General features: G+C 34.1%; 1 protein-coding gene and 1 long non-coding RNA gene across 2 annotated transcripts; one reads left to right on the top strand and one right to left on the bottom strand.

Annotated features, from left to right (window-relative positions):
* Positions 1–9,073: 9,073 nt before the first annotated feature.
* Positions 9,074–9,753, bottom strand: LOC131639664 (uncharacterized). The gene is made up of 2 exons (XM_058910143.1): positions 9,736–9,753; positions 9,074–9,619 (listed from the first exon to the last, which is right to left on the bottom strand). Exons 1-2 carry the CDS (start codon positions 9,751–9,753, stop codon positions 9,074–9,076), a joined length of 564 nt encoding a protein of 187 aa, XP_058766126.1.
* Positions 9,754–13,700: 3,947 nt separating this feature from the next.
* LOC131639668 (uncharacterized) lies at positions 13,701–14,395 on the top strand. The gene is made up of 3 exons (XR_009295015.1): positions 13,701–13,812; positions 13,922–14,026; positions 14,122–14,395. It is a non-coding gene; the product is annotated as an uncharacterized LOC131639668 (long non-coding RNA).

Raw genomic sequence — 14,395 nt, 5'->3', positions numbered from 1 at the left:
AGTGAGTGATAGTGATTATTAAGGGTGAAAAAATGGTTATCATATATTATTGAGATGCCTAAGGGGTATTTATACATTTACATTGAGTGAGGTACAAGTAACAAACAAAAAATTAGAAAACCTACAGTTGTAACCAATTACATCCCTAAAGTAACCAGTTACCAAATGATTCTATTTGAGCTATAACTGGTTACAACCAAAGTGTAACTAATTACCAAATGATTATGTTTAATCTATAACCGATTACAACTCCACATACCTAAGTACCTTATACCTATTACTGGATGCAACATCAAAAAGAATGAAGAGGTGGTCTGCCGACTCAAAAGGTCTCAAATAAATAACATACCTAACCTCACTAACCAAGGGCTCGATAATCTGTCTAAGGAGATTATGCATAGTTGGCAACCTATTATAGAGAAACTGCCACACAAACACATCTACTTTAGAGAAACCACAACCTTTCTAGACCATTCTCACCCGAACCAGGTCTGGGTTACAAACCCAGACCTCCAACTGGCCATGTCTAACCACTCAATTCATCCTCCCAGGGACAACAACATGATAGAGAATCAAAAATTTATTTGGTGGCGTGATCTTATACTACAAGAAAGTCTTGATAAAGCAAAAAAACTTCTTCATCGACACCATTTGCAGCAAGTTAGGGGATGGATCTTCTATATCATTTTGGAAGGAAATATGGATCAATGAAAGACTATTGAAACAATCATACCCAAACTTATTCAATTTAGCCAAAGATGAGAATAAGGGAATACTGGAAATGGGAAACTTTTTTGAAGATACATGGGTTTAGAAGTTAGATTGTATTAGAGACCTTAATAATTTAGAGACGGAGCTTATGGGATATTTGAAGCCATTTTTAGAGAGAATTAGACCATTGACGGATAACTAGGATAAAATAATTTGGAGTGCGGATGCCTCAAAAGACTTCTTTGTTAGATCTATTTAGAGAAAATAATTACAATACCATGATTCTAACTTACCTAGAAAACTTGTAGTGGCTTTGCAAATTATTTGGAAACAAATGCACCATAAAAATTAGAATTATTTGGGTGGCGGGTGCTCCAAGACCGAATACCAACATGAGAGGCCTAAAAAAGAAGAGGTATTATTTTGGACCCGTATGCCTTATCTTGTGTATTGTGTTTCAAGTCTATGGAATCCTCCTCCCATATCTTCTTAGCCTGTCCTAGAATTGCATCAGTCTGGGAGAGAAATTTTAAATGGATGGGGATTGAAAGAATAACAAGCAAAAAACTTCCTCATCACATTATGTAATTTGACGAGGTGATGAAACAATTAAGGCTTAATACCCTTTTTGGTCCCGTACCTATGCCTCGGGGTCCATTTTGGTCCTCTTCCTTTTAAAAGTTTCAAGTTGGTCCCTTACGTATTTAAACAGTGTCACGTTAGTCCTTTCCGTTAGATCTGTTAGTCAAAGTCAAAATAAAGTGTCACTTGGCATACACTTGGCGCTGATGTGGCATATGCTTATATAATTCATTGAAAAAATACAAAAGTTTGTTCTCAGCAAGGACTTGAACCATAAACACTATGGTTGCTAGGCAAGTTACTATACCACTATACTATTTAACAATTTATTATTTAATTTACAAATGAAATATATTAAACCATGAAACCAACAAGATAAAAATTAATGGCCAAACTTTAAAACCATAACAACACAAAACGTTATTATTCCAGAATCAGAATTGAATTTTTTCCAGAATTCTTCCATAAATCAAAATCGAAATCGTATATATAAACCAATTTTTCCAGAATCATAATCGAAAATTTTCCAGAATCAGAATTGAAATTCTTCCAGAATTATTTTCTACCAATTTCTTCAACCTGGGTTCCAGTTCATTGAAAAAACATGAAGATGAAAATGGAGTACCAACCTAACCAAGAACATCAAACCCAAAATTAATTTTCTACCAATTTCTCTTTTTCATAAGCCCTATTCCCAATTTCTCTACAGGGTATTCTTCAAGGTCTGTGTAAAATAGCGTATCCCCTAAATTAATTTCTGTGTCATCTTACCTCAGAATCCCTAAAACCCAATTTCATCATCATCATCATCATCGATCAACCATGTCTCGATGCAGTAACAACCCAATAAGAATCCCTAACTTCCTAACCCTACTCCTATCAATCCCCATCCTCGTCATGGGCGTTGGCTCCACAAACAATCCACCACAAAATGTGAATGCTTCCTAAAAAATCCCATCATCTCTCTCAGCGTTTTCCTCATAAAGCACCGTTTACAAAACTGAAACAGAATCTGGATCTGCCGAAACCGAAATCGAGGGAGGAATAGTAATGGTGTGGAGGGTTTAAATTTGATGGGCTCTTCTTCAAGAATGAATTTGATATGTTAACTGGGTATGTTTAATGGGTATGAAATCCAAAAGTATTCAAGAATGAGTTTTTGATTAAGTTGTACGTTGAAATTTTCTTGTTCATGATTAAACTGAAGCAACATTGAAGTTGATTGAAATTGTTAGAGCAACATTGAATAAGGTTCTGTTTGGATACAAATTTGAATTAAATCTTTGAAACGTGTGAATATATATTCATTTTTCAAATTAAATCATTAAATGTGAAGTGGCTTAATGGTGCATTGTCTTGTCTTGCCACTACAATGACTTGTTTTCAAATCTCAGCAGAAGACAAATTTTTAGAATTTTGATGACCTTGATGATGACTGAATGCCACGTCGGATGCCACGCGTGCAAATGTTAACGCCGTTTATGAAAAATAGACGGAAAAGACTTAATGATTATGTTTTAATACATAAAGGACTACATTGGTCCTTTTAAAAGGAAGCGGACAAAATGGACCAAGAGGCATAGGTACGGGACCAAAAAGGGTATTAAGCCAACAATTAAAGATTAAGAAAGCTAGAGGTTTAATTTGGTTAGTGATATTGTGGAAAATTTGGCTGAGTATAAACAAATTATGTTCAAAGTGGAAATGATTGATTCCAAAAATTTGGTGCGAAATATAAAACTATTTTCTTGGAACTGCATCATGGGATTGAAAAGAAAATTTTCTTTGAATGGTGTGTAAATCCTACAAAATGTCTGGAAATTTTGTAAGATTTTGAGGCCACATGTTGTATGTTATAGATAAGATCTTGACGAGGGCCTTCATGTTGTTTCTTTATTTGCAAGAAAATAAGAACACATTTTGTCGCATATCTGGTTTATCACTTTGTAATATCGATTTTTGGTATTGCTTTAAGAGGGCATTATCTTATTTGCAAAATTTAACCGTAAGATTCTGTTAGAACGAGAATGGTATATAACTTTGTGAGAATAATTGGAAAGATATCGCTTGAAAAGGCTGTTGTCTGATATGCTAACTATAATCATAAGTTTTGTTCGATCGAGAATGATATATAACTTTTTGGGAATAGTTGGAAGGATCTAAACTGCAACGGTAATATATGTGGCAATGATTACCAAGGGAAACAATTCGTTGGGGACGTCTCCGACCTTCTCAGAGTCTCGGAATCCCAACATAGGTCGGTCATGAACTTTTGCCAAATTGATTACCTCTTTTCTGTAGACATCTATCTTCTTGGCGATTTTCCTCTTCATCGTCCCTTTGGGTGGGGGATTTTCCTAGGGCACACCTCCAACAATGGTGAGATGTACAAGTGCTTTCCCTTACTGGCTTCCTTCCTTTTGCCGCTGGTCTTGACATATGTAGTCTTCAATGGAGAGTTTCCTATAGGAAATCCTCCATATCTCTTTTACCACCTTTGGCATATTCAGTCAGGTGACACTTCTTAATTAGCCCCTCGATGGCATCCTTCAGCTAGATAGAATCATCAGTATTATGGTCATAACTCTTATGGAAGCTGCAATACTTTGATTTATCAGTGGGAGATGATTCTCAGACGAGGTAAGGATGTTGGATTTCAGTCTTTCAAAATTGGGGGTTAGCGCAGTCCTGATAAACCTTATCCATAGAAACAGTTAGGGGGTGTACTTGTCATACCTTCCTTGAATGCCTAGGGCAGATTCATCTTGGCGCCAGTGGGTCTCCTTCCTGGCTGATCGACTAGAGTGGGTTTCGACCGATGCAAGACTGTCGAAACATGTGCTCAGCTTCTCTACAATTCCACCATGGTGAGCACATCCTAGAAAGTCTTCACTTTCTTTCTCCCTATTTTAGATATGATAGGATGAACTCTCAAGAGGTAATTCTCGAAGATCCAACACTAAAGGTTGTCTTAAGTTTCCTCGGATTCGACAACAACTTATGTTAACTAGTCTATGTAAGACCGCAAGCTTTCCTTCTTTTTCGTGGATGATCCTGCTTAGAGAGGATTCAATTAGTGACTGCTTCTTCCTGACTATGAAGCACGCAAATTTTTTTTCACAAAAACCCGCCTAGGATGTAATGATCCGTCGAGCAGGCCATTGAAACACAACTTGGCCATTGAACCACAATCTAGCGAGTGCAGTTAGATGTTCATCTATGATGAAGTAGTTTAGTCAGTCGTTTACGAGCTACATATGCAAGTCGAGGTCTTCCTTTACATCATACTCACCCAGCTTTGGAGGTTTCCGTACAACAAAAAACACATAACACCTCGGACGTGAAATGCATTTAACCTCAACTAAAGAAGCGATGTAACGAAGGGCTTCATGAAAAGTTGTCAGTTAACACCTCAGTGATTTAAAAACCAAGGGGTAAAGTTATATGCACATGGGTTCGAACCCCAGCAACAACACTTTTATTATTTTCAAAACTAGCATATCTTATCTCTTGGTTTATCTAGAAAATTGAGGGGTAAGATTATTTTTCTTTTTGAATTTTTTATATTATTTACCCAGAATATTACATTGTTTACACAAAATATTAAAATAAAATCAAATTCCCTAGAGATCTAGATAAAAATCCCACGAAGATCTAGATTTTAGATCTTCGAATTATTGAATCTTTGGGAAGATCAAATGTTGGGTGCAAGATTATTCTCTTGGATCTTGCATGCATTTGTTTTTTGATGAAAAAAAGGGTAAGATAATTAAAATCAATATTCAAATATATGATTTTCGGCTCAAATAAATATTTAAGAAAACAAACCTTAAACCCAGATAATTTTCTGCTCTTGTAATCCATCATAGAGAACTTTTCAAAGCGTCTTTAGGTTTCAAGCGCTTCATGTTTCATTTAGGTTAGAATTGTTAATATTTAACATGCTTTTATAATGGATGTCTCTTAGGTTTCTCGCGGATCACTAATGGCAGAGTCTTGAGCATCGATAATCATTAAATGACCGACAAAGATTTTTTTAATGCCGCTGAAAATCCTAAAAAAAATCGCTTAACGTATCCCTTGGTTCAAATCAAATACCGGGGTGAATAAGATTTTTTTATTACATTATTTACAAAAAAAATTAAAATACATTGTTTACAATAAATCTTCGGTGATATCCAAATTTTGTTGCATACCATTTGTTCCCCAAAGAATAAAAGCTCCATAATTTATCCAACGTCTGATAAGTTATCTCTTCCTACCATGAGAATTTTTTATTTTTTGTTCTTGCAATCCATCCCAGAGATCAGTTTCCCAAGTTCTTGAACGTGTCTAGATCAAAATTTTTCATAGCAAATCCATCCAAAAATATTTTTTGTAGTAACAAACATGAAATGACGGTGGTAAAAATTTCTTGTATTTGGGGTGGCTATATATAAGTTAGTATTTGGGTAAAATATATTTAACGAGAGTTTTTATAGTAAAATATGAATATTATACCCTCGGTTTTATAAGAAAACCGAGGTAAATTATGTTCTTATTTATACTACCACCTCGGTTATGACAAAAACTGAGGTGAATAGTTCTTTTTTTCTTTGAAATTACATTGTTTACATAGAATATTAAAATAAATGGTTTACAATAAATCTTTGCATTTATTACTGAATATCTTCTCTGATTTCCATCTTCTGATAAGTTATCTGTTCCAACAATGAGAATTATTTTCAAAGGTTAAGCTCCCTTCGTTGTTTAACTTTTTAAAGGTTAAGCTTCATTCTTTGTGTAAGTTGAAGCAAGAATGATTTTCTGCACTTGCAATCTATCAATTGAGTAAAACGTTGAGCTCCCTTCTTTAACTGAGCGTTGTTCAAAAAATACAACAACAAAATCAACTCCATTATGTGAAATAGATTACAAGGGCAGTAAAATATTTTGTTCAAGATAGAAAAACGTTGAATTTTTTTTTGTCTTGCAATCCATCCCAAAGAATCATGCATGCGAGTTTGAGGAGGTTTGATATAAGAAAGGATTAGGGGAAAATATGTTTAGCGAGTGCTTTTATAGTAAAATTTGTTTATTTTATACCTCGGTTATATAAAAAATCGAAGGGTTAGATTGTTTAGTTTACACTTATAAACAAAAAAAGATAAACTGTTATAGCTGGGATTTGAAGCATGTCCTGAGTTATTTTTTCCCTCGGTTATATTAAAAATCGAGGGAATAAGGGTTTTTATTTTATTTTTATAAACAATTAAAGATGGCGCGTCTTGGCATTATGCCTTGGTTTTTCTTTGGATGAGCTAAAAGCTTTGTAATGAAATGTATTAGTTGTAGTAGTGTTTCTCCATGAATATCAGGATCCTGCTTTCTAGAATCCGAAGCGACATCAGATGCTTCGGCTGCACCTTTCTTGGTTGATCTTCTCCTTGAACCGAGGAAGGAGCGTGATTAACTCAGTTCCCCATTGGGGATTTGGGGATGAGTTTGATGCTTCCTGCTACTATGTCAGTCTTTTTATCAGGAGATTCATCTTTCTTCGCCCAAGATGGACCCGAGACGACAATATGTGTCCTTTTGGACACAACCTTTTAGAGGGTGTTCCTATAAGCTGGTGCATTATGGAGGTTTTCTTCAAGGTATTATAATATTCCTTCGAGTGCGTATGACTTTTGCTGCATAGAAATGTTATACATAGTGTTCAACTATTGATTAGCACCAGTCCAAGGTTCTCGTGCAATAGCTGAAGGCCAAGAAAGACTATTGGTTGTAAAACTAGAGGCGGAGTAGGAGGATTGATCGGTGTAACTTGAATAAAAATGGAAATCCATGGAGCCTGGCCCAGATATGGATGCAACAAAATCGGTGTTCTAGGATTCGCGATGCCTTGTGGGGGAGGTAGAGAAGGTTTATTTCTTGTTGTTAGAGCAACAATGGAAGCCTTACGTCAGTGGTGGCTTCGTGCGTGGCAGTATATTGAGTAGTTTTAGATCCAACCATCACTTAAAGTCGTATTAACTAGAGATTTGGAAATTCTAGGAATCGAACTTGAGATGATGATTAATCGAATTAAAATGCGATGGATCCTTGTGTTTGATTCAAAATGCTCTTGATTCGGTGACCCGAAGAAGTTAGGAACAGATGAATCAGAGAGAAAACGTAAAATCATGGAAATCTAAGGAATCAATAGTCATTTCCCACAGACGGCACCACTGTTCCGTTCAGGAACGAGAATTGAGTTGAGAAACGGTGGTGACAGTGGATCACAACTTCCAAGGCGGTGGAGTTTGAGGGGGACCTGCAAGGTTAGAACTCTAACACTCAAGTCAATGTGTGTATTAAAGAGTGAAGTGAAGTTGAATTTGAAACTTGTTATCCTATTTTGGCACCTTGTCTATATATATAAAGAGGGAAATAATAGACTTGATAGTTGTTCGGAGTGAATTATGGAGAGTCGCTCAATGTGAATGCAATTGAGATCCTTCGTGATCATGGTGGTTATTCTTATGTATTAAGAGGATTATGGAAGGAACATGGTCCCTTCGTAGTGGTCGGCTGGGGTCGATATGATCAGCCTATAATAACATTCAGGTAATTAACACTAGAATTCTTAAATTGTCTCAAAATTTCAATGTTGTCAAATCACTCTATCAAGTTGAAGATTGGAAACATCATTTACATATCCAGGATCTCTTTGTCTCCTTCTCAGTCTCCTTGACCATTCACACTTATCAGAAGATAAATCCTTATTATCATCTCTTTTTGCATGACAATTTATCAATCTAAAAGTCAATCATTAGACTATGTCAAATTATACTTGCTTAAAGATGTCTTCAGTCATAGACAACTCTATGTGGCAATTTCAAGAGTTAAGAAAAAAATTGGTTTGAAAATTTTAATTTAATAAAAAAAAAACCTTAACTCAAACAACCAATTTTGTCTTAAAAAAAAAACTTTACATATTTGTTAATTTTCATATTTATATTTCTATATCAGTATAATATCTATATGAAAACTAATACTTAAATTTATCAATGCAGCCACTACCTACTTTTATTTCTGATCAAATATATTTTTGACTACTCACTTGGTGAGGTATTCTTTTTATGTTCCAAAATTACATATTATATCACTATAAATATCATTATTGACTCATACATATGTGTTATTGTGGTAGGTTATAAGATGTCTAACATCTTCTTCATAGATTGCTGCAACTTTTAATTCAAGTAAGTTACAACAAAATTTGTTGAGATGATTACTTTTGTCATATGTTGAATTGATATTTTATCATCTGTTGTTAAAATATATAAACACGTCTTTTTTATAGAGGCAAAAACATTCGTATTTTCGTTTAGTATCAGTTAGACAATATTTGATGTACTCCATTATTTTTAATGTACTTTTTATTGAATTATCTAAAATATCAATTTTTATAAGCAAAGAATGTATACAGCAAGTACGAGGGATACTCAAACCTAATACAAAGGATCAACAAAGAACCAAAAAAATAATTGCAAAAAAAAAAACGAAACCTATTCAATAAAATTCAACGAATTTGCTAGCTAATATGTGAACTCAAAACAAAATGAACCAACGTTTCTTGCCCTAAATCAATCCGAAGCTAAACGCTTAGTTAAATAGACAATCTCAATTACAACTTTACAAACACCTTTAAAAACGATTTCATTTCTAATTAGCCAAATGGATCTAAGGGCGACAAAGAATAATAAAAGATTTAATTTCTTAGGGGTTTTACCTCTGAGGAGAACAACAAAAACCTTCAAATAAGCCAACAATCCTGAAGAGATATCAATACTTTCAATGCCGACCCAATTGTATAATAGAGTCCAGACACAGCTTCAACTATGCAAAGTAAGAAAAGGTGAAGATGAAATTCAGCAGTCCCGAAGCATAGAGGAATACTAAGATCATGAATGCTTCTAATAATCCCACATTTGGCTAGTTCGTCCCTTGTTGGGAGCCTATTAAGCAATAATCTCCAAATGAAAATTTGAATGTTACTAGGGACATGCGATTTCCTCATAATCTTAAGAATCATAGACAATTGTTCCTCAATATGATAATCAACACCGACAATGACATTCAACCTGTGGTAAGCTGCTTTGACCGAAAATATGTTTTCGTCTTGCCACCACGCGAACTTATTCACTAAAATTGGAATCAGACTGATGTGCACAATGATATTATGTAGCTCCATCCATTCAACTAACATCTCTCCAATGAGAACATATTGATTGTACTTTAAATTCCAATGCCAAACCTCATTTTGCCAAAAGCCATATTCGCTGACTTTTGAATTCGGAGCCTGCACAATATCGAAAATAGTCGAAAACAACATATACAAGGGAGATGAACCCAACCAATTATGATTCCATAATTCAATATTACAACCATTTCCTAGTTTACAAGTTATACTATTACTAAACCAATTGACGTCATTTTTCCAGGAACATAAATAGACCCTAAGATCTCGCCACCAAAGAGAAGATATCTTACTAGTATTGGTTGATGTCGGATCCAAAATCAAACCTTTTAAGTCACCATACCTACTATCTAAAAGAGGAAACCAACTAGAATTCTGATCCGAGAGAATTCTCCAAGCCCATTCGCTGAGAAGAGCCAAGTTTAATACTTCACAATTCTTAATTCCTAAACAACTACTAGCTTTAGTTTTACACACAGTATCCCATAAAATCCATTTTTATTATCCCTGTGTTCTCATCTCCCGCCTATAAGAAGGCACGCTGAATCTTAATGATTTCTTGAAGAACGACTTTAGGAGCTTTGTAAAAGGATAAGAAATACAAGGGAATAGAATTCAAATTCAATACTTTCAACAACCTTAAACCCCTGAAAGCTAAGTAGAGACCAATCATTCCTCATAAGTCCAGCCAAACCTTTGGCAACTAGAATGAATAGAAAAAGGGACAATTGATCTCCATATGCAGACCCCTCATGACATTATTTAGGCGTATGGCTTTCATTGATTAAGATAGATAAGGAACATGAGAGGATACACTCCTTCATCCATTTTAACCACTTCTTGCCAAAATTCATACGATGTAAAACATCAAATGAGAAATCTCATGGCACAAAATGAAAGGCTTTTTCAACGTGTTCTTTAAAAACAAATAGGTCATTCTTGCTTCTTTTTGCTAAGTCCACCAATTAGTTTACTATTAACACTCCATCTACCATGTTACGATTTGGTACAAATGCGAATTGGAGTTTTGAGATCAACTTACCAATTGCATTATTCAACCCTCGCTTCTACCAATTTTGAGATGATTATGTAAATGCTCCTTATCAAACATCTCGACCGATAATCATTCAGCTCCTTGTGATTTTGGTTTTTTGGGAATTAGATCTATAAATGCAAAAGATAAAGCCTTGGGAAGGTGAGCCATTTCAAACAATTCTTTGACACATTCATACTGAAGGTGGAGAAAAACAGAAGAAAGGGGGGTTTGAATTGTGTTCTTCAATATTTATTTCCCTTTTTAAAATCTTTCTTTTCTTTTAGTATCACATCTTTTGGATATGCTTTGATTGATGTTGCGGAAGATTGTTTGAAATAATAAGGCCTAAGCAATGAGATATTCATTCATTTTGCCTATTTATTTCATTAGAACTTATGACCTTGTTAAGTACAGTTCTGAAGATAATCTTCATGAATGTTCCGAGTTAATCTAAAGATTCAGAAAGTAAAAGACACATTCATTTTTATCCTGGTTCACCTTCTCAATAAGGTTACCTCCAGTCCACCCTCCTCAGGTGATTTTGCCTCTCTCAATTGAGGTCTTAATCCACTATAACCAAACTGATTACAACTGCACAACCAACTGTCGTGACTAACAATACACTGAAAAACCAATTGTTGTGACTAACTTTATTGCACAAGTTACCTGCAAGTGACTAACTATCTGCTCAAGCCAACTTCTCGTGACTAACAATACACTGCACAACCAATTGTTGTGACTAACTTCATTGCACAAGCTACCTACAAGTGACTAACTATCTGTACAAGCCAATTGCTCATGACCAACACCAGACAATGAACCATTCAGTGATCTCCATGAGATATAACTTTCATTGACCTAGAAACCTCCAAGAGTCTAACCAGATCTCTTGGCCCTCTCAAGTATCCACATCAGAAGGATACCCAAGGAGGCAAGGAACACCAATTCCATTAAGAATTGTTCTTCCGGAGATTTACAAGAATGCTTCTTACATAAGCAGATTACTCCTATATGTTAAGGTACATATTGTTTGTTACACTAATGATTAACAGGTCTGGTGTCTAAACAATCATCAGAAGCTTTCTAAGGGATAAACACAATTTAAGCAACAATTCTTGTGTTTTACATATTATTGCAAGAATTAGACTATCTTGTAGTCTTCTTGGCTTCATCTTCTGGTTGAGATCTTTTCTTCTTGATAAACAGAATGTTGGCTTCTTGATTTGGAATGCTTCTTCAATTAGATCTTCATCATCATTCTTGTGAAAGAAAATTAAGAGCAACAAATATTGTTTCAAGTTGCTTCTTGATTTGATCTTCATTTTCAACTTCTGATACTGATCATGATGCTCTTGAAAAGTGAATAACATTTTCATGAACTTAGACACAATTATTACACTATTGAGTATCAACTCCGTGTACATGAGATTTCTAAGTCATTCTAATGTAGAGTGTATCATCATTTTATTTTGTGTATTTTTCTCATGTACAAGTGTGTGCGTGTTCCCTCTACAAGGGCAGTGAGACTTAGCGGGCCTCATTGGTATATTACACGTTTGGGGGTGAGTGCTATCTCACGACAAAGAGTATCCCTGTACAGTGGTTTTAGAGGCTGTTTAGGGGACCAATTATTCTGAGGTGAAAGACACTATTGGCGGCCGGTGCTGCTAGGTTGTAGGATGGCAGTTAGATTGGCGGTGTAAAGGCTACTAGGGGCAAAGTGCTCTCTGAGTAAAAAGTGGGTAGTAGTGAGCATGTATAACTTGTTGGATCCCTTTCTTCCTTTAAGGGATAATGTATTTATAGGAGTTCCTAATACCTAGAGTTTTCTTGGGAAGGGTCATTGCCCACCTAGTCAAAAGGTGGACAATTGAATTCTTATTCCCAAGGGAGACATGCGTCAATAACAAAAATGAATTTCTCTTTATCCAAGACACGTCTTATCCCATATTTCTTCTCCGCATAGGCATGAAAAACTTAAGGGCGATGCGATACCTCCATTCAGGCGGCCTTGTGTCGTCGCCTTTCTTAGGGAGGTCTCAAGTTGTTGCCTTAGGTAAGGTTATTTACAAAATATAACACTACACACGTGAAGCCAAGTTTCATAAAGGAGTGATTTTTTTTTTTTTTGAATTTCTATCACCTTTCCTAATCCATCCACAACGAGACTTCTACCTGATCATGGATTCTTTATAATGGAGTTTCTGCCAAACCTGAATCTGTGCCTCTATTCTTCTTTCTCAAACTTCATAATTGAATGGTAAATCTTCCGATGCCAACACCTGATCAAGAGTATTTAGATTATTGATTGCCCCATCCACCTCCAAATTCAATTTACCAAAGACCTCAAAATTCCAATATTTCAAATAGATTTTCAGTAACTTCAATTTCTCTTTGAACACAAATATCTTGTTGCCATTTAAGTTGATTTATTTCCACATTGCTTCAATCACATTGAAGAACACCAGATGATCAATCCAAGTTGGAAAGAACTTGAATAGCTTAGCCCCCAGTCTAAAAAGTTTGCGCTGATCTGGACCAAACAATGATTAGAGATATCTCTCCTCCAACAAACATGACTTCCATTTTATGCGCAATTTATCTTTTATTTAATTACTTTTTATTTAATTATTATGTTTTTCTTAGTTAAATAATTCAAAAAGTTTTAATGTGTGTATTTTACAACTAACTTTCATGCTTTAGTTGAAAATAAATACAAATATTTTTGAGATCTATTAGTTGAATGGCTAAATTTCATGATTAAATACAATAAAAAAAAATAATGATCCTTGGTTACTATCAAAAACATTTTTTTTGAGATTTTTGTTAATCTCAATCAAGTGGACAATTGGTTGAGATGAATGAACAACGACACATTAATCTATTATTTTATGAGAGTTGAAAACATTTAACTGAAGCTAATAAACTATTGAATGTTTGTAGATTATAAAATAAACAAACTGTTTTTAATTTGTTCCATGCTAAGGTAGAAAAGGTAAGAAATATTTTCTCAAATATATAATTTATCTATACATAACTTTGAACATATGATTTACTTTATTTTTTTGATAATATGAATTATAATAACGTTTCTATTTTTGGAAGGGTTTCTTACTAAAACCTATTTAAAGTAAAAATAGCATTACATTTGTTTTTTACATTATACACAAATATAAGAAAAATATGACTAAAATTATTAAGTATATTTATTTTATGATCCTATTTCTTTCCTCATTTCTTGTTGCCTTTGATTTTCCTCGTAAGCCTTTTATCATTCTTTTAAAAAATAAGTTATTTATCTTATTCATAACCTTTTTGTATCTTTTTATTAATAGTCCCTATTTTTTTTTAATTGTTTTACATAATAGCATTTCATTTTCCATGTTCCTCTGACTCTATTTGCCATTGGATTACTTGTCCTCCCCATAGAGAAGCTAAGGTGTGTGAGTTTGGAACGTGTTGCTGTGCTGACAGTTAAGTGGAAAATTAATTATTTGTTACACCTAAATCTATAATTTTATTTTTCAATCATATGTTTTTCTCACACTTATAAATTATTTATATGCAGGGAATTTTCTGCATGATAACAAAAATTTAGAGAAATGATACACGTACACTTATTTTTGCATATTTATGTTTTACTTGGTTGGTTAATCAAGTATAGAAATATAGCTAATTCTATTGAATAGATTATTAATTTAATTTATATTTAAAATTATAATTTATCAATTATACAAAATAGTTATATTTTAAAGTTGAATTGAATTAATCATCTATTAAATTAATAAATTTTTTATACATAATTATAATTAATCAATACTTGGCCAGTAAAAAAAAGAGTC

Source organism: Vicia villosa, unplaced genomic scaffold (assembly GCF_029867415.1).
Source record: "Vicia villosa cultivar HV-30 ecotype Madison, WI unplaced genomic scaffold, Vvil1.0 ctg.002729F_1_1, whole genome shotgun sequence".
NCBI classification, from domain to species: domain Eukaryota; kingdom Viridiplantae; phylum Streptophyta; class Magnoliopsida; order Fabales; family Fabaceae; genus Vicia; species Vicia villosa.
Note: the sequence above shows the minus strand (reverse complement) of the source record. Positions and strands in the feature narration are given on the sequence as shown.